The sequence below is a fragment of the Garra rufa genome, chromosome 17, assembly GCF_049309525.1.
Source record: "Garra rufa chromosome 17, GarRuf1.0, whole genome shotgun sequence".
In the NCBI taxonomy this organism is placed as follows: domain Eukaryota; kingdom Metazoa; phylum Chordata; class Actinopteri; order Cypriniformes; family Cyprinidae; genus Garra; species Garra rufa.
This window is the reverse complement of record NC_133377.1, coordinates 42,141,884-42,161,136: the sequence shown is the minus strand read 5'-3', so window position 1 is coordinate 42,161,136 and position 19,253 is coordinate 42,141,884. Positions and strand designations below refer to the sequence as shown.

Below are 19,253 nucleotides of genomic sequence, written 5' to 3'. Positions count from 1 at the left end.
ATATAGTCACTCAATAGCAACGCTCTCCCACATATTTAGCTATTCTAACTGCGCTTATTTCCGTCGTTGGTATAAGCGGCAGTGGGTGGTAATAGACTAGAAATGTACAGATTTATACCATCGTGCTGATAACATTTCTTAAGTCCTTCGGCAATCCTACAGCTTGAACCACTGTTGGAAACCACTCTTACCGTCTCAAAGCAGCTTCACAGAAATAAAGAGTTTCAGCAATCTGCTATTTTAAATATCATTATGGCTTTAGTTTTTATCTGGAAGCAGCTCTAGTGAACAATACATTTCATTAAGTCGAGTTATTCAGCAGCCTCAGTCTATAGTAGTATAATAAATCCTCCCAATAATGTGTTCTGCCAGTAAAGCTGAATACAGAGAAAGTTTTCTACAGTTATTATAAGCAGCATCTCTTACCTTTCATGAGTTACTGTGGTCTCTGAGATGCTCTTCAGCCACAAGATCTGGTATTAAGTTTGTTGTGGGACTGACAGCTCATTTTAAACTGAAGGTGACAGACAACACCTTCACTCCAATGATTCTGGAGACTAAAAGCCAATATGGAAATTTATGGTAAACAGTGAACAATGAACATCTGTATGGTCTGAATGGTGGTTCTCCTACAGAAAAAACATTTGCATATTATTTAGTTTCAGATAACATGCTTACATTTGAACATATTTACTGGCTTAATGAAGAACGAGGTATTGGACGGAGGGATTCGTTCAGAAAACGAAGTGGCAAGTCCTCATCATTAACATAGATTGGCAATGATGCAACGCGCCATTGGCTCCTGACGAAAATTTGGTGGTAAACAACAGATGCATCTGTCCATTAGGATACTTCTGTAATTCAGTGTAGCAAAGTGTCATTTGTTACGTGAAGGTGACATGGAGCTGTTTGTCTGGATGAAAAAAAAGGCAAAAGACTGTCAAATAATGGCTGTCGTTTTTATCTGTTACAGAGGTTTTCGGTGTCAAAACATACACACTTTTGTCATCTTTAGTTTCTCAGTTTTCTTCATCAGCATGAAACCTCCACTGAATAAACACAAGGATTTGCAAAAGGACCTTTTAAAGTACTTTGACCGTCCTATTTTTTTCACAGCCTCATATAAAACACTGTAATAATACATTACAAAAAAGAAGAAATACTGAGAAATGGTTGATTGAGCAAGTGTTTATAAAAACTGTTTATGTAATTATTATTGTGAGCTTCAGGTTCATTCTTGAGTTTGCTCTTTATTCATGAACCTGCCTGTGAGCTCTTCTGATTGTAGAAGAAATAAGATAAATCCCATTATTGCTCTATTATGTTGGCAATTATCAATCTCTCAATCAAATGTGAAATGTATACAATACTGTGTGTATTTTTTTACAAACACTGTTTTATACATTTTTTGTAACACTACAATAAAGGTGTTATGTTAATAATAAAAATACAGTTGTTCATTGTTCATGGTAGTTCACAGCACATTAACTAATGTTAACAACTTGTGATTTTAATAATGCATTAGTAAATGCTGAAATTAACATTCTCTAAGATGAATAAATGCTGTTAATTTTTATTTCATGTTAACTAATGTCTTTAACTAATGTGAACAAATGAAACTTATTTTTTGCATTTGTGTGCCCAGTAGGATATGAATATCAAGTTACAGTTTGGCTTAAAGTATATTAATTGAGTGATATTTGTGTACATAGGAGTCTGATATGGTTCACACAGAGATCTGACCATCATTCAGTGTTCACACAAAGAAACTACTGAACTGTCTAAAACTTGCTGTTGTTACCTTGTATTAACAAAATCAATATTTAATGTCGAGCTGCCCCCTAATGGTCGACTCACCGTTAGTTGACAAGTAGAGGTTTAGTAGACTAAAATTTTATTGGTCGCTTAGTCGCAGTTGTGAAGTCACCTATCCATGATGGTCAGATTGGAAACGGCTGGTTTATGTGGTAATATAGTACATCATTCATCCACCTGAAATATGGCCTTTTATCTGAAAGATATATGTTGAAGCAACTTTACATGGGAGTTCAATCTAATGTTAACCTAAAAAAAGTGTGATATTGAAGTGTCTGTTCGGAGTGTGGAAACTGAACAGTAGTCACTTGCTCTTAAAATACTCCGTCATTTTTGGCCATACAGGTCTTATAGACTTCTCTGGTAGCCGTGTTGGAGCCGTGTTGTTAAAAACTGTCCCCTTACAGCCTCATTTTCATCCAAGAAAAAAAAATATTAAAATGCCATCTACCCTGTCTAAGGTCTTACTATTCGTCATATAAAACCCAAAACACAGCCACAATCAGAGATAAGAGGTGAATAATTCTCTGCTCCTCAGGTCTCATTCACCAAGCTTCCTACCCACCCTGTTGAATTTATTCATTTACTATATAACAGCAAATACAGTCAAGTCCTGTCCAGCCCTATAATTTTTCACATTCTTAAAGCTGTTTCACTCGGAAATATGTCACAATACATAAGCTATAACTTTTGTTACATGACTTTAAAGTTTGCTGAGCAGGACACTAATTTTGTGAAATCAAAAACCCAAATGGCAATATTCAATAGAGGTTTGCTTTTTTTACATTTAAATTGTCATTGCCTTATTCTAGTTGTAAAGGTTAAAACAAGGTTAAGATACTGACAAACAGTAGTGTTTGTTGGACTCGGACTCGACTCATTTTGGACTCGGACTCGATTGGTTAAAGACTCGGACTTGACTCGGACTCGACTTAGGTAGTAAGAACATTGGTTTAGTTTAATAGACGGTCGATCGGGAAAATGGCGACCTACAAACAGCATTCCTTATAGTGAAGTGATATCATGTTTTAAGTCAGTTTTATGCACATTTTGTCATTGCGTGTGTTTTATACTGTCTGTTCCTCAGAGAAACATTACCTCCACTTCAAGTTTATAGTCCTTTCCAAAGCAAACACATTCCCAGAGTTCAGTGCTGAGGCTGTTGCTGATGGCGGAAGGATCTTTCACTACAATAATAAAGATAAATCCAGGGTAAGATAGAGGCTGGTTCCTACATCAGATCAGGACTTTATCAAGCTGCACAAACACACAGTGTTCTGGTGATTTTCATGCTTTACACATCAATAATATATCAGGGATGTTGTGAAACAGCATATTCCTGCATAAAACATTGATTCATTAATTTATTTGAGACTTTTGCACAGTGTTGCATGAGTGTTGTTCTGTAATTGTAGAGCTCCATGTACTCCAGAGAAAAACTGGCTGTGAACTGGAGACGTTTCCTAATTGAGCAATGATTCTGACAGTATTTGATGAATATGGATTTCATGGAGAGGATTTTATCGCCTTAATTTTCTGACACTCTGCAGTGGATTGATAAAAACCCCAAAGCCAAAGAAACCAAAATGAAATGGGATCAGCAAACAGAACGCAATAAACTCCTGCAGCAATACCTCAACAACTGCATGAACTGGATCTCCACATTTAACAACACGAAAAAGAGTAAGTTTTGGTCAGAGCACTTTAGCTGTAAAAATATTATGTAATCATTTATTTTTTATTTTATGTATTTATTTCCTCACAGAACCAAATTATTTGTAAATGTTTATTTGTTTATTTGCATTATTATTATTTGCTTAGCTCCAACAGATGCTCATGTGTTTGTGAGGAAAGACCCTGATGATCACAGTAAGCTGGTTCTGATCTGTCTGACCACTGGTTTCTACTCCAAATATTAGATGAACATTAGATTGTACAGACTTATAATTAAGTTTTATGACTGTTTTGTCATTCACAGCAGTCTGGCAGAACTAATTGTGAAAGAATGGGGTAAACATCCATAAACTCACCATAATTTGACTGAATGTGTGAAGAGTGACTTTTAATAATGTTTCTGCATGAATAACAAATAAAACTCACAAGTCATTCAGTATGTAGAAAGATAACATACCATTGATGGTTCTGGTCACAAACAATTACAGTTGCGTTACAATTGCATTTTCAAAATTTGTGTTTTTATTTATTTATTTTTTACAGCTGGAAATTGTGATGCCTGTGAAACAGAAGCTCAGTGGGATTTTAAAGCAGTATTATTATCCGTTTCTAGTTCTCATTGTGATCTGTTACTGCATCTACCAAAGGAGAAGGTCAAATGGTGAGTAATAATATTTTTTTACTTTTTAATGATTTGTTTTTAAATAGCATCATTTCAAGGACATTTCTGACCATTTTATAATGGTCATTTTTTTAAATAAAGATTTATATATCATAAAATAAATAAGCGTTCCATCGATGTGTGGTTTGTTAGAACAGGACAACATTTGGCCGAGATACAACTTTTGTGGGTAATTCCATGCAAATGTCAACCATGAAAAAATAAAGTTTTTACCAAAGGTTTTTACTATACTGATAGCGCAGATGTCAACATTTGATGGTTTAAATACCCATGTAAGGTCTCTCTAAAAGTTTTTAAAGAATTTTTAGTACATGATTTTCCATAGTCTGGTAAGTGCTATTTTTAGGCTTGTCATATCCATAATAGTACATATTCCTCATAAATAGACACATCAAAATTTTAAGAAAGTAAATATGTTCTGTGAAAAGCCATCACTTCCCTATTTGTTAGGTATTATTGCATCTGGTTTCTGCATTTTAATTAGAAATCCTAAAAAGATGTAGTCACTCAAAAACAGTGTCCTTTTTGTCACATCCATAACGCATGATTATTTCACTTTTTTAACTTGGAAAACTCATGCATAGACTGATTTTCTGATGTTTACACTACATCCGTAATGCTGGATTTGCCCGGCTGCAAAAAAAGTTTTGATATAACTACAGTAGAAATTTGTACAAAAAACCTTCATGGAACATGATCTTTACTTGATGTCCTAATGACTTTTGGCATTAAAAAATTGCTCATTTTGACCCATACAATGTATTGTTGCCTATTTCTACAAATATATCCGCACTACTTATAACTGGTTTTGTGGTCAAAAGTCACATTTAAAAAAGTATGTCTTGACAGTAGCCTATATACTTTATTACAAATGTGTTATTTGATAACAAACTACAAGGATCATTGCAAATGGCAACTGCAAAATTGCTGTATATATTCAAGCTTTTATATAATCTACTGTATTTTTTCCTAGCCCAGTCAAGTGATTATGGTGATCAAACTGGAATGGAGATGAGAATGGCTGCCCCCTTAATAGTCAGCTAAATGTTAGTCAACATTTAGACACTAACAGTCTTAAATTCCAGTTGTGCAGATGGGGAACGCTAGCACTGTGTTAATTTTGTGACGTTAGCAATGTAATTTATATTAATTACTTTCAAGAATTTTGCTTTCAGAATTTTGAGAAAACAGGTGAATAAATGAGACAAGAGAGTCAGAAAAATTAATGTTCAGAAATGTAAAGCATTTTGTCTCCTGTTATGTGAGAGATGTGTTTGTATCTTCAAGTGCTTCTTCATTAAGTTTCATATTATCTGCTATATTCTTTTATAGGTTAGATGAGCAGTTATGATGATGAAATGATGCAAAGTCTCGCCTTCACTCTGATAGAAGAGAGATGTCCAGTCCTGAAATAAAAGAACAGAATGGTATTGGAACAGATCATCTCCACACACATATATCTGCATATCACAGCCTGAATGCAAACAGCTTGTGTTTTGTACTGTAAGTCCTGATTAGATATGGAATTTATTTGCTTAATCAGTGACAGTAGGCTACTGAATGAACTTCACTCTTCAGTTACACTCTCCATTCTGCATAGAATTAAGGCTTTTTTCTGTTTTTAGTTGTTTTTGTTACTTCCACCATCAATGATCTTTGCTTTTTTTTTTTGCATGAACAAATCATGACAGACCCTGTTTATTATGTTCAAGGTAATATAACTGTGTCAAATTTTACATTGGCACATAATATTTGCTATTTATGTAACAGTATTGTTCTCTGTTGTTGTTGCAGGGAAATGAAAATGATGAAATAGTAAATAATAAATTTACTGTTGATGACAAATGGCATTTGTCATTTATGACAAATATTGTGAAATATAGTGTTTAAAATGCTTCTGGCCCAACTGTAAAACTACACACTGACATTTATATGAAGTATTTTGCATTTAAATCATTAGTGGACCACTTTAACATACCACTTTCGTACTTTTGTAATAATAATCCGTTATAGCTACTCATGATTTTTTACTTATCAAACAAATAAAGAGAGATAACAGCTGTCAGAAGAGAAATCTGTCAAATTTCCAACACTCTCTTAGATGTTGCAACACAAAGCCAAAGGACATATATAGCGCTATAATTGCACATTCAATTTTTTTAAATGTATATTTAAAAAAAAAAAAATGGTTTATTAACGTTTAGATGTTAACAGTGTATTGTATTTTGTGTTACTGCTTCTGTTCATAAATGAAGTGTGCGATTTCAACAAACAGGGCTGCGTTTCCCAAAAGCATCGTAAGCTTAAGTTGATCGTAGCTCCATTGGTTTCAATGGGTCTACGATGTACTTAAGCTTACGATGCTTTTGGGAAACGCAGCCCAGGACTGCAGAAGTTTTTAATATTAAACTTTTTTTTAATAGATAGCTTAGTTACTGTTGCTTGGATAAAATGTTTTCAATAAATCACCTCATCTTCAGGTCCATTTTTTAATACTAATATTTATTTAATATACTTTAATTGCTTTAATTTAACTCCCCAAGTCCCAAACCAGATACGTTTCCCTTGTAATTTTACAATTTGTGTTTAAAAAGAATTCACCAGCCACACCAACCATGTTCACCAGATCAGAATCACCTGACTTCTAATTAGCACCACCTGCACTAGGGTTCAGGGCCGTGCAGAGACCTTTAAAGGGGCAGGTGCTCAAAGTATAAAAAGGGCACCTGGAACAAGGCATTTAAGAGCCCCTCGGGTCCATCACCTCAATCTTGGCATCCAGTTACTTACGTAATAAGTAACAATGTCATTAATAAGTCAAATAATGCATTATTCAAAGTTGCATTTGTGTTTAGTTCAGGACTAAAACAATAGATTAAGTAATATTTTTATCACTATAAAAGGGGCTCTCTAAATAGGGCTGTGCTCAAAATTTAATGTTTTAAAAGATTGAAAAATATTTTCTTTGGACCTTTTAATTTTGATTAAAAATTGTTGTGTATTAAATTGTCAAACCTAAAGATTTTCTTCTCTCTGTTTAACACAATAATGAAGAACAGCTGTTATATTAAACTCTGTGTGGTCACTATTGAAAATATCTGTGGCCCCTGATGTATATTGTATTGTAAGATTGTAGACGGTAGAATAGTAAGGCATAAAATTGCATGATTTATAATTCAGATACAGGTTCACATAAAAACAAAATATATTGTACAATGGAATGTCAGCCTTTACACCATTAAAAGGGATAAATCGAGTTTATAATGTATTATAGATTTTAGATTTTTAGAAGGCACATTAACATCTTTCACATTTACAACTCTATTTGTTTGCTGCATAAAAACTAGGTCGATAATTGCAATTATTTGAAAAATGAAAAATGCGGAAATAAAAATTCGTTCTCTGTCACAAGGGGGCGCTTTAGGAGCGCTGAAATACAGCGGTTTCCATGGGAACGGCTGAACACAAAGCAGCAGCATTAACACAGTTTTATCAGACGTGAAATGAAAATGCAAACGACACGTTTCTGAGGACAGTCGGTTCCCTTCAGATTCATTCATATAAAGACATCAGTGCCTCGTTTTGACTTTGAAACATGCAGCGTTCATATTTATTCAATGACATCATTGCCTTTTGAAGTTTAATCCAGCCCTATCGCGATTCTCGTCTTTCCGTCCCCGAATGTAAGACCTCCTAAATTATAATTAAGTATTTTCTTATACTATTTAACAGACATAAAACTAATTATGTCCTTAAATTTGACACAACCTAATTGTGGAGTTTTTAAGGACCTGCAGGAGCCCTCTCCTTTATGATAGATTTACGATTTTTTTTTTTTTCATGATGACATTAACATTATCGGCAGCTATTTCGTGCATAATATCTTCCCTTCAGGTCATTCTTATGATAATAAGTTATTTTAAATCTGGTGAAAAAACCATTTACCAGCAGCCACTAATGTCTCTATCCTTGGCCTAACATGATCCGATCATCCTGAACTTCCGGGTGGGGTCACGTGACGAGGATCATTCTATTACAGCTAAAACATTATTAATTAATTTTACTAATAGTTCGGTTGGGCAGGCTGTCGCGAATTCGATATTTTTATAAATTATTTTTTATATTATTACATTTAAAAAAAAAATCTTAACAAAAGGGCACTTTGATAACTAGGAGCCAAAAGGGCAGGTGCCCCCCCCCACCCCCCCTGCACGTGCCTGCATCTCTTCCATCTTTATTTGACCCTCTACTCTAGCACCCTCTGTTCTAATTCTATTCTTTAAAAAGAAAAATTCAGCTTGTTTTCTTAAATATATAAATAACTGTAGCTTCTCTGTTCTTGTATTTTGGCCTCTAACACTAACTTGCTTTTTCTTTTTTTATTCTAGTTACTTTTTATTTATTATATAATAAAAAATAAAAAAAAACTTGATCCGTGTACTGCGTTAGGCTAAATGAGACTTGTCATAGCACTTGCATGTCATTGCTCTTTTGTTGATTTCAATTGATTCCATTGTCCTCTTTTGTAAGTCGCTTTAGATAAAAGCGTCTGCTAAATGTAAATGTGCATATTGTTTATTATTTAGATCTATTATTTCAGTCAAATTCATGTTTTGATAGTAGGGTAATTGTTGCAGTTTTCATTAGTCCAGTTTTGAGTTTTCCTCCACTGGTTACCAGTGTTCCCTTCCGGGAACTCGAGCCGCGTCATGGAACGCTATGGGGAACGCCATTGGCGGGCCGCACTCTGAACTATGTCTAACAACCAATGAATGACGGGGGTGACGTCACAGGCGCGGTGACGTCACCGACCGGGAAGTATAAAGCACGTGCGTTTGAAGCCGGCGGCAGCTTTTGTCATTCAGCGAGAGCGCTCTGTGTCTGTGTCTGTCTTGCCATTTCTGCTGTTTTTGTGTCCAGTTTGACACACTTTTATTTGAGTAGAATGGCATCTTTGCAACCTATTAAGAAAAAGAGTTTGATGGTGGTTAAGCGCCCGCATAGACAGTGTGTCCCTCCCTGCCAACGCTTCATTGTTGGTGGGGATACACACAGTCTATGTGTGGTCTGCTTGGGAGCGGAGCATGCACAGTCAGCCCTCGAAAAGGCTGGCTGTGAGCACTGTGAACGCCTGCCGGTGCGTCTGCTTCGCTCCCGGAAAGCCCTCTTCGAGGAGGGGGCTTTCACTAGCGTGCCCCGTGGGTCTGGCCCCGCTTCCGCCGAGGCGGAGCGGCGGCTGCACTCGTGGGGCTCGCAGCTCGATCTGCTGGAGGGTATGGAGACGGGTGATCCCCTATCTCCGCCCTCACTCAGCGGATCGAGCGATGTCCTCCTGGATGTGGAAGCCCGCGCTGCGGTTTCTTCCCCCCGGGAGGAGGTCCCCGAGTTCCTCTTGTCTTCCTCCGAGGAGGTTGACATTGAAAGTGTTACAGAGGAACCACAACCGCCATCACGCTCGCCTCACTATGAGGAGCTCATAGAGGTGCTGACTAATGCGGTAGCCAAATTACACATCACATGGCCCGCAGAACAACAGCAATCACATGAGCCGCAGCGAAGCCGATTAAATGATCGCTTCCTGCGGACAAAGTCAGCACCTCCTAAACGGAGCCTTCCCTTCTTCCCCGATCTCCACCAAGAGCTAGCGAGATCGTGGGAAAAGCCATACTCCTCCCGTCTTTTCTCCCCCGCTGAAAATTATGGAAATGTGGGGGGGGGCAGAGGAGAATGGCTATAGGACGATGCCACGGGTTGAACAGACGCTTGCGGGCTGTCTGTCACCCGGCTCGGCGTCGTCCTTGAAGGCTCCGTCCTTGCCCACCAGGCCTGATGGGTAAGGCATACACGGCAGCAGGTCAAGCAGGGTCTTGCCTTCACACCATGGGCATCCTGCAAGCCTACCAGGCTGACCTGCTGAAGGAGTTCAGCAGCGGCGAGGAAGTTAGCGTTACAGAGATGCAAAAAACTGCAGATCTCGCTCTCCGCGCCACCAAGGAGGCCGCCCGTGCTGTTGGGCGGTCTATGGCAGCCCTGGTGGCCGCGGAGAGGCATCTCTGGCTGACCCTGTCCGACGTAAAAGACAAGGACAGGGTCACGCTTCTAGACGCCCCCCTGCAACCATCTGGCCTCTTTGGTGCTTCGGTTGATACCGTTGTGGCCAGGCACCAGGAGGCCCGCAAGCAGGCGGCGGCGTTCAGAACTTTCCTTCCTCGCCGCGTGTTCTCCTCTGAGGCTGCTGCACCATCTAAGAAGCAGCCTCAGCCGTGTACGAGCTCCCATAGAGAGGCACAAAAGCAGAGCGTTGCCGCCCGTGCTCCCCCGGCCCAGCCTAGGGGACCCGGAAAGCAGCGCTCTAAGTCGGGGGCTTCCAAGACGAAGAGGCCTGACCTGAGGGTCGTCCTCCAGTCAAGGAAGTCCTCGGCTAAGCGGCCCTGACGGTTGTGGTTCAGGGCCGTTGAGGGCAGCCCCTCTCGAGGGGGTTTGCACCGTACCTCCAGGTGCGGGTTTCAGACCCCTTCGTGGCCCTCAGGAGATGAGTCAGCTAACCCTGCCAGTGTTACAGGGCGCGGCTATCTCCCGCGAGCATCCTCTAGCTGGTCCGCCCGGAAACGTAGCGGCCCTGGAGAGTTCACAACCCCCGCGGGGGTTTTCCGAGGAGCTAATTCCGGCGCTTCCTGCCAGTTCGCTGTTACAGGACTCCGAGTTAGTTCCTCAAGTAAATCCAGACACCAGTCCCGAGAGGCTGGTACCCTTAGTGAACTTTCTGGTTCTTCAGCACAGGAAGTATCTCAGGTTCGCTTTCAGGGGCAAGGCTTACCAAGACAGAGTGCTTCCTTTCGGCCTAGCTCCCTCACCCCGCACTTTCACGAAGTGTGTGGATGCTGCGCTGGCTCCACTGTGACTCCAGGGCATCCGCATACTCAACTAACAGTTAGCGGTTCAGCATCGAGGTGCTGTTCTCGCTCACATGAAAGAGTTAGGGTTGAGACTCAACGCCAAGAAGAATGTGCTTTCTCCACTACAGAGGACCACTTACTTAGGCGTAGGGTGGGATTCGATCTCCACGCAGGCACGCATGTCTCCTGCACGAGTCGATTCCATACTGACCGCAGTGAATGCAGTAAAGCTAGGCCAGTCACTCACTGTCAAACAGTTTCAAGTACTGTTAGGTCTTATAGCAGCCGCTTCCAACGTGATACCTTTTGGACTGCTGCACATGAGACCACTACAGTGGTGGCTCAGGACCAGGGGGTTCTCCCCGAGGGGAAACCCACTCCGCAAGATCAAGGTCACGCGGCGTTGCCTACGTGCCTTGGCCATGTGGAGGAAACCCTGGTTCCTCTCTCAGGGACCGGTACTGGGAGCGCCTGGTCGCCGCATCACGCTAGCGGCCGACGCTTTCCTTACCGGTTGGGGAGCGGTGCGTGGCCGCTCAGCCCAAGGCCTATGGAACGCCCACCATCTCTCGTGGCACTTAAACCGCTTAGAGATGCTGGCAGTATTCCTGGCCCTAAAGAGGTTTCTCCCAGACCTAAGAAACAGACATGTGCTGGTCCGTACAGACAGCACTGCGGTGGTTCACTACATAAACCACCAAGGAGGACTCCGCTCACGCCCCTTATACAAGCTGGCGTACCGGATACTCCTTTGGTCTCAAGAGAAATTCCTCTCCCTGAGAGCAGTCCACATCCCTGGACATCTGAATGTGGGAGCAGACATCCTGTCAAGGCAGGGGCCGAGGCCCGGGGGATGGATGCTTCACCCAGAGGTGGTGAGGCAGATCTGGAGAGTGTTTGGCCAGGCACAGGTGGACCTTTTTGCGACTCAGGAGATATCGCACTGTCCCCTCTGGTACTCTCTAGTTCCTCCAGCTCCACTGGGGCTGGAGGCCATGGCACAGACGTGGCCGAGGCTGCGTCTGTACGCCTTTCCCCCGATCGCTCTGCTCCCGGGAGTTCTGGAACGGGTCCGTCGGTTTCAAGTGCGGCTGCTACTAGTAGCCCCATACTGGCCGGCACGAGTATGGTTCTCGGACCTGGTATCTCTCCTAGACGGCTCTCCGTGGGAGATTCCCGTCAGGAGGGACCTCCTGTCTCAGGCTAGGGGCGCAATATGCCACCCCCGCCCAGAGAGGTGGAGGTTATGGGTGTGGCCCCTGAGGGGGCACAACTCATAGGAGCGGGTCTCTCAACCGAGGTTGTTGAGACCCTTCTCCAATCCAGAGCTCCCTCTACGAGGAAACTGTATGGCCTTAAGTGGAACTTATTCGCGAGATGGTGCCGCGAGCGCCACCTGGACCCAGTCAACTGCCCGGTCGGTACAGTTCTGGAGTTCCTACAGTCTCGCCTATCCGCAGGGCTAGCTCACTCCACTCTAAAGGTATACGTGGCGGCCATAAGTGCCTACCACGCCCCTTTAGGTGGCCTCTCAGTAGGTAGAGAGCCCTTGGTCATACGGTTCCTCCGCGGTGCGCTCAGGCTGAGGCCTCGAGTGACACCCAGGGTCCCCACGTGGGACCTCGCTGTGGTGCTAGAAGCTCTCTGCAAGCCTCCATTCGAGCCCTTAGAGGAGTCTACGGACCGCGCCCTCACAATTAAGACGGCGCTCCTGTTAGCACTCACCTCCCTCAAGAGAGTAGGCGACCTGCAGGCCCTTTCAGTGGCCCCATCTCATTTAGAGTTTGCCCCAGGGATGGCCAAGGCCTTTCTATATCCCAGGGTCGGGTACGTCCCGAAGGTCCCCTCCCTAGCACCGCAGCCAGTAACACTGCAGGCGTTTTATCCTCCTCCGTTCGCGGAGCCGAACCACAGGAAGTTAAATTGCATGTGCCCAGTCAGAGCCTTAGATGCATACGTCCACAGAGCTGCCACGTGGCGTAGAACAGAGCAATTGTTTGTCTGTTACGGCCCCCCTAAGAGGGGGAGCCCAGCTTCAAAGCCCACTATTAGTAGATGGATCATCGATGCCATAACTACTGCTTACGAGTCCTCTGATCTCCCCTCACCGTTGGGACTCAAGGCTCACTCTACTCGGGGCATGAGTGCCTCGAGGGCTCTGACGGCAGGTGTCCCAATACAAGACATCTGCAATGCTGCGGGTTGGTCCACGCCCCTAACATTCGTTAGGTATTACGAGCTCGACCTCAGAGCCGCTCCAGGCTCGGCTGTACTCTCGGCCTAGTGCGCTAGGCCTAGAGGGTCAGCCACCTCCCTAGCCAGGAGGAGACTTCTCAAGGCGCATTCTTTCTGCGGAAAGAAGAGAAGTCGTTTCGCCACTCATAAGAGATCTGCAAAACTTTACCCCTTTTGTCCGTGAAAGCTAGACAAAAGCCCTTTCAGTCCCTCTTGTCCTGGCAGAACCCCCAGACAAAGGACTAAGACCCCTCGTGAGCCCGAGGGCCGAGGGGTGCCTCTCGCACTGGCTGGCGAACCAGGCAGAGGTCACGGTTCTCGTGTGCCCGAGGGCCGAGAACTGTACAGCCCTCTTGTCCGCGGAATGCTAGACAATGGCTTAATTCTCCTCGTGTTCTGACGCAGGATGCTATCAGACCGAGTGTACTCCGGTCCCTCTGGTTTCTGGCTTTCCCCAGACCAAGGACTAAGACTCCTCGTCTGCCTTCACAGAAGGCCGAGGAGTGCCTCATGCACTGGCTGGCTACCAGGCAGAGGCACCTACTGTCTTCCCCGTGAGCCAGAGGGCCGGGGATTGCAGTGCCCTCTTGTCCGCGTAATGCTAGACAATGGCTTATTCCCTCGCGTCCTGGCGGAGCTCCAGGCCGAGCCTTGGATCCCTCTTGTTCTGGCTGAACCCCCAGACAAAGGATCACCCTCTCCTCGTGTGCCCGAGGGCCGAGGAGCCTTGAGGTCGAGCTCACCGTCCTCGTGGGTCTGCGGACCGAGGACTTCCCACACCATCTGTCCGCCGAGTGCTAGACAGTGGTCATTCGGTCCCTCTTGTTCTGGCTAACTCCCAGACAAAGGACTAAGACTCTGCGTGTGCCTGAGGGCCGTGGAGTACCTCTCGTTCTGGCTGGCGACCAGACAGAGGAAGACTACCATTCCTCGTGTGCCCGAGGGCCGAGGACTACAGGGCCTTCTTGTCCGCGTAATGCTAGACAAGGGCTCTCTCTTTTTCCACCCTGGTTGAGCAGACACTCGCAGGGCTCGGAAATTATGGGGGCGTTGGTAGTCTCGTTCCCCATAGCGTTCCATGACGCGGCTCGAGTTCCCGGAAGGGAACGTCTCGGGTTACTATTGTAACCTTAGTTCCCTGAGGGAACGAGACGCCGCGTCTCGGACCATAATTCCCGCCCCTGCGGCGCTCGCTTCATTCCTAAAGAGCTGCCGCCGGCTTCAAACGCACGTGCTTTATACTTCCCGGTCGGTGACGTCACCGCGCCTGTGACGTCACCCCCGTCATTCATTGGTTGTTAGACATAGTTCAGAGTGCGGCCCGCCAATGGCGTTCCCCATAGCGTTCCATGACGCGGCGTCTCGTTCCCTCAGGGAACTAAGGTTACAATAGTAACCCGAGACGTTTTCCTGTCACCATATTGCACAGTGCCCACTTCTAAATGGAGTGGTGTGAATAATTGTTAAACCTGTATGCCTGTAACAGGCATGAACTGAGTTAGTGTCCAGCATATTGGGCCAAACAACACAATGAGAAAAGTTCATGAAATTGAACAAGAACAGCACAGAAATGTTCATAGGTTTTATTGAAAGAAAGCAACTGAGGTTGATACAGTAGCTGTTGCCATGTTATTAAAAAGATAAATGGACAGAAACACTGAAAGTAAACAAAACATTCTTTTGAACTGGAGTGCAATTTAAAACCAAAAGCAGTGTCAGGAAGTAGTTGCATACTCTGGTCACAAGATGGAGATAAAGCGAAGCTCAACTGCTAGTTGAAAGACAAAAAAACCTGAGATTGAATTCCAGATTATAGAAAGAAAGAAAAAACCCAAGGGAAAAAAGTGCACTTCCATAATGTGCTTAAAGTGCTCTATTTTCACACCCTAATTTTGTGTTCAAATATTTTTCTTCTTCAACTATAAGTGTACTCAACTGTGCAATTTCGGACACCATAATTCTGAACTAAAATGTGCTTTTATCATACAGTTGAGGTCAAAAGTTTACATCCCCCTTGCAGAATCTGCCAAATGTTAATTTGACCAAAACAAGGGATCATAAAATGCATGTTATTGTTTATTTAGAACGGACCTGATTAAGATATTTCACATAAAAGATGTTTACAAATAGTCCACAATAGAAAATAATAATTGAATTTATAAAAATTACATGTGCTTGATTCTTAATACTGTGCTGTTCTGTAGCTTCTGAAAGGCAGTACTAAATGAAAAAATATCATATTTATGCAAATTAAGTTATAAATGTAGTACACATCTCTATTCGATTCAAAAGTTTTTATCTCCCTGGTCTCATAATGCATGGTTTTTCCTTCTGAGGAATCAGTGAGTGTTTAAACCTTCTGTAATAGTTGCATATGAGTCCCTCAGTTGTCCTCAGTGTGAAAAGATGGATCTCAAAATATAGTACATACAGTCAATGTTGGAAAGGGTTCTAATAAATGCTGGAAAAACAAAGAATAAGTGGGAGCTGAAGGATTTTTCTGAAGAACAGCAGGCAGTGTAACTATTCAGGACAAACAAGAGACTCATGTTCAACTATCACTAAACATAAAACACAGCTGTGGATTGTCAATTTGTCAATTTTCATCACCCACATGTCCAATAAAAACAATGTATTACCACATTTGGTGAATGAAAGTTTCAGGCTGAAGTGCTCTTTTAGGGGTTAATAGAATTATCCTACTTCTACAGCTAAACAAACTATTTAAAACCTTGGATCAGCGTGAAAATGAATTGTCAGAAAGCTCAAAATCTGACATTTGACATTTCTCACAGAACAGTATTGCTACAAACAAATGATCTTATATGATGCATTTCTGTACAATAAAATATCTTACAGTATGTAAAGTATTTAAAATTAGCACAACCTAAAACATATACAGCAGTAAAATGCAAAAATGCATGAATGCAGCAGTATTATTAATCCAAATACATCATATACTAATAGTAAAACACTGAGTACTTTTGTATTTTTTTATGGTTTGATAGTTCATACCTTTACTTTTACAGTGTGGTATTCGTACTTTACTTGGGTGGATGATCTGAATAATATTTCTACCACAGATGTACTGTAAGTAGCTAAGTTAGCTAGCTAGCATTGCCTAGTGTTAGCTAGCTATCTAGCAAGTGAATTAATTTGATGATAGTATATATCATTATTTACTCATAGTATCAATGTAGTGATATATTTCCAGCTGTAAAAAAAAAAAAAAAAGGAATAATACATATCAGATGAAAAATAATCTTGCTTTATCTTGCTGAGTGGTTACAATTGATATCTGAAATGCGTAAGTAAGCAGTTAAAAGCAAACAATGAGTTGCGATGATGGCAAACGAGGGGTTTGAATGTAGCAGCATTAAGCCGCTGCTCATGTCCATTTCTACTTTCTGGGTTATATTTTTCTGGGTTATATATTATATTTTTACCATCCATTTAACAACTAAATCTAATGTTATTTGGCTAATACCAATAATAAGTAGTTGTATCATGTCAGTGACCATTCCATTTGATTCCTGGTGTCAGATATATATGAAAAAGGGGGTTTATTGTGTATCGTTCAGGAGTTATGAAAATTTGTGTTTTTCACCACTCAAGATGACATCATTTCAAGTTGTCAAATGAATCCCATGGGACATCAACATTTCTGTAATTAAGGTTTCTAAAAAACAGGTTACAAAAAACTGCCAAGCAGGTGCATGGGAACCTCTCCCTGCCCTACTACACCAGATGTTTGTGTCTTTGTGCCTGATGATCACAGTAAGCTGGTTCTGACATGTCTGGCCACTGGTTTCTACCCCAAAAATGTTGTGATGTACATTAGATTGGACAGAACTGTTCTTGAGAACCAAACATCTTCTAGAATCAGACCAAATGAAGATGGATCCTTTCAGATGAGAACCAGATTTATGCAAATTACAAATATATCAGCTACATTTTTATGGTGAGTGATTATGAATAGATTATCCATTATGGATAATAATTATTGACTGTTTCTCATCTTTCTCATGAAAATATCCCATCGATTCTTAATGGGGTTCAGGTTAGGCGTGTTGGCTGGCCAGTCATGGTCAGTAAACTACTTGGAAGTGGTTTTGGCACTGTAGGCAGGTACTAAAGTCCTGCTGGAAAAGGAAATCAGCATCTCCGTTAATCTTGTCAGTGGATGCTCCAAATTCTTCTCGGGTAGATGACTACATTGACTATGGATTTGAAAAAACACAGTGGACCAACACCAGCAGATGTCACGTCACCCCAAATCATTACTGACTTCAGAAACTTAAGACTGGACTTTAAGCAGCTTGGATTTTGTGCCTCTCCATTCCTCCTCCAGACTCAAGGACCATGATTTCAACATAAAATGCAAAACTTACTTGGACTTTGGACCATTGAACAACAGTTCAGTTCATTTTCTCCTTAGGTAAGATGCTTCTGGAGTTGTTTCTGTTTCAGAAGTGGCTTGGTAGTCCTTTCCCTGAAGGCATCTGAGCATGGTGACTCTTGATGAATTGACTCCAGCTTCAGTTCACTCCTTGTAAACCTCTCCCAAGTGTTTAAAATTGGCTTTGACATTCTTATATTCTAAAGCTTGGGGTCATCCCTGTTGCTTGTATACCTTTCCCTACTGTAAGAATTATAGTCTGCATTGACCCAGATTCCACTCCACAATATGTTTAATCATGCTCATTTCCCAAAATGGCTTAATTATTATAGAGAAGAAGAAAGTCAACAGTTTAGACCATTTGGGATAATCTCATTCTGAGCAAAAGGTGACCAGTTGTAGAATCAATCAATAATCAATCAATAATAATTTTATTCCGGTCCTCACAAACAAATTTTCACAAGATAAATACAAAATAAAAATAAAAATACATAGTTGCCGAAAAAGGTGTAGGCAGAAGCGTTGCTTATTAAGCCTACCCTTTATACATCATTAACTGAATGGGCAAAGTTAATTAACACAAAATAAACAATATGACAAAAAAAAAACATTTCCCAAAATATACAAACATTAATCACAATTTTTTCTTTTCTTTTATTCCTTCGTTTTTCCCCTTTATCTTTCATTTAACAATACAACCACAATTTATTTATACGAAATCATATAACTTTTTATCACCTTATTTTTATACATTTTCTTAAATTGGCAAGGTGAGTTACATACTTTTAATTCCTTATCACATTTATTCCATAGATTTACCCCTATAACAGATAAACACCTACTTTTTGCGTTAGTTCTTGCCCTCACTTTTTTAAACATATACAATCCTCTTAAATTATACTGACTTTCTCTTATTTTGAACAGCCTCTGAATACAATTTGGAAGTAAATTATGATATGCTTTGTACATTAACTGTAAAGTATATAAAGAAACTAAATCTACAAATTTTAATGCATGTAAATTGATAAACAGTTTATTAGTTGGTTCATAATAATCAACCCTTTTAACAATCCTAATAGCTTTCTTTTGTAACATATATAATGAATTCAAATTGGTCTTATATGCGTGACCCCACACCTCCACACAGTAAATAATGTAAGGAACTATGAGTACACAATACAGTATATATAAAGTACTTTCATTCAAAATATGTTTTAATCTGTTTAATATTGCAACTGATTTGGACATCTTTGTTCTTACATGTTTAATATGTGATTTCCAACATAATTTATGATCAATTATAACACCCAAAAACTTATTTTCGTACACTCTTTCTATTTCCTCGTTGTTAATCATTAGTTTCACTTTATTATTACTTTGTCGATTACTGAATATTATAAACTTTGTTTTACTTAAATTCAGTGAAAGTCTATTATTGTCAAACCATTTTTTGAAAACCCTCAATTCTATTTCCACTGTATTCAGAAGCTGTTCCAAACTTTTCCCAGAACAATATAAATTAGTATCATCAGCAAACAAAACCATTTTTAAT

The 19,253-nt window shown here is 41.2% G+C and overlaps 1 protein-coding gene and 1 pseudogene across 1 annotated transcript in view; both read left to right on the top strand.

Moving 5' to 3' along the window:
• Positions 1-569: 569 nt before the first annotated feature.
• LOC141289426 (H-2 class I histocompatibility antigen, K-B alpha chain-like) lies at positions 570-3,734 on the top strand (annotated as a pseudogene).
• A 13,284-nt stretch (positions 3,735-17,018) lies between these two features.
• The window catches only part of LOC141289425 (zinc-alpha-2-glycoprotein-like), a 7,355-nt gene continuing 5,120 nt past the window's right edge, over positions 17,019-19,253 (top strand). The window contains exon 1 of the mRNA XM_073821523.1: positions 17,019-17,079. Coding sequence (XP_073677624.1) covers positions 17,019-17,079 — 61 coding nt within the window. The remainder of the gene's footprint in view (positions 17,080-19,253) is intronic.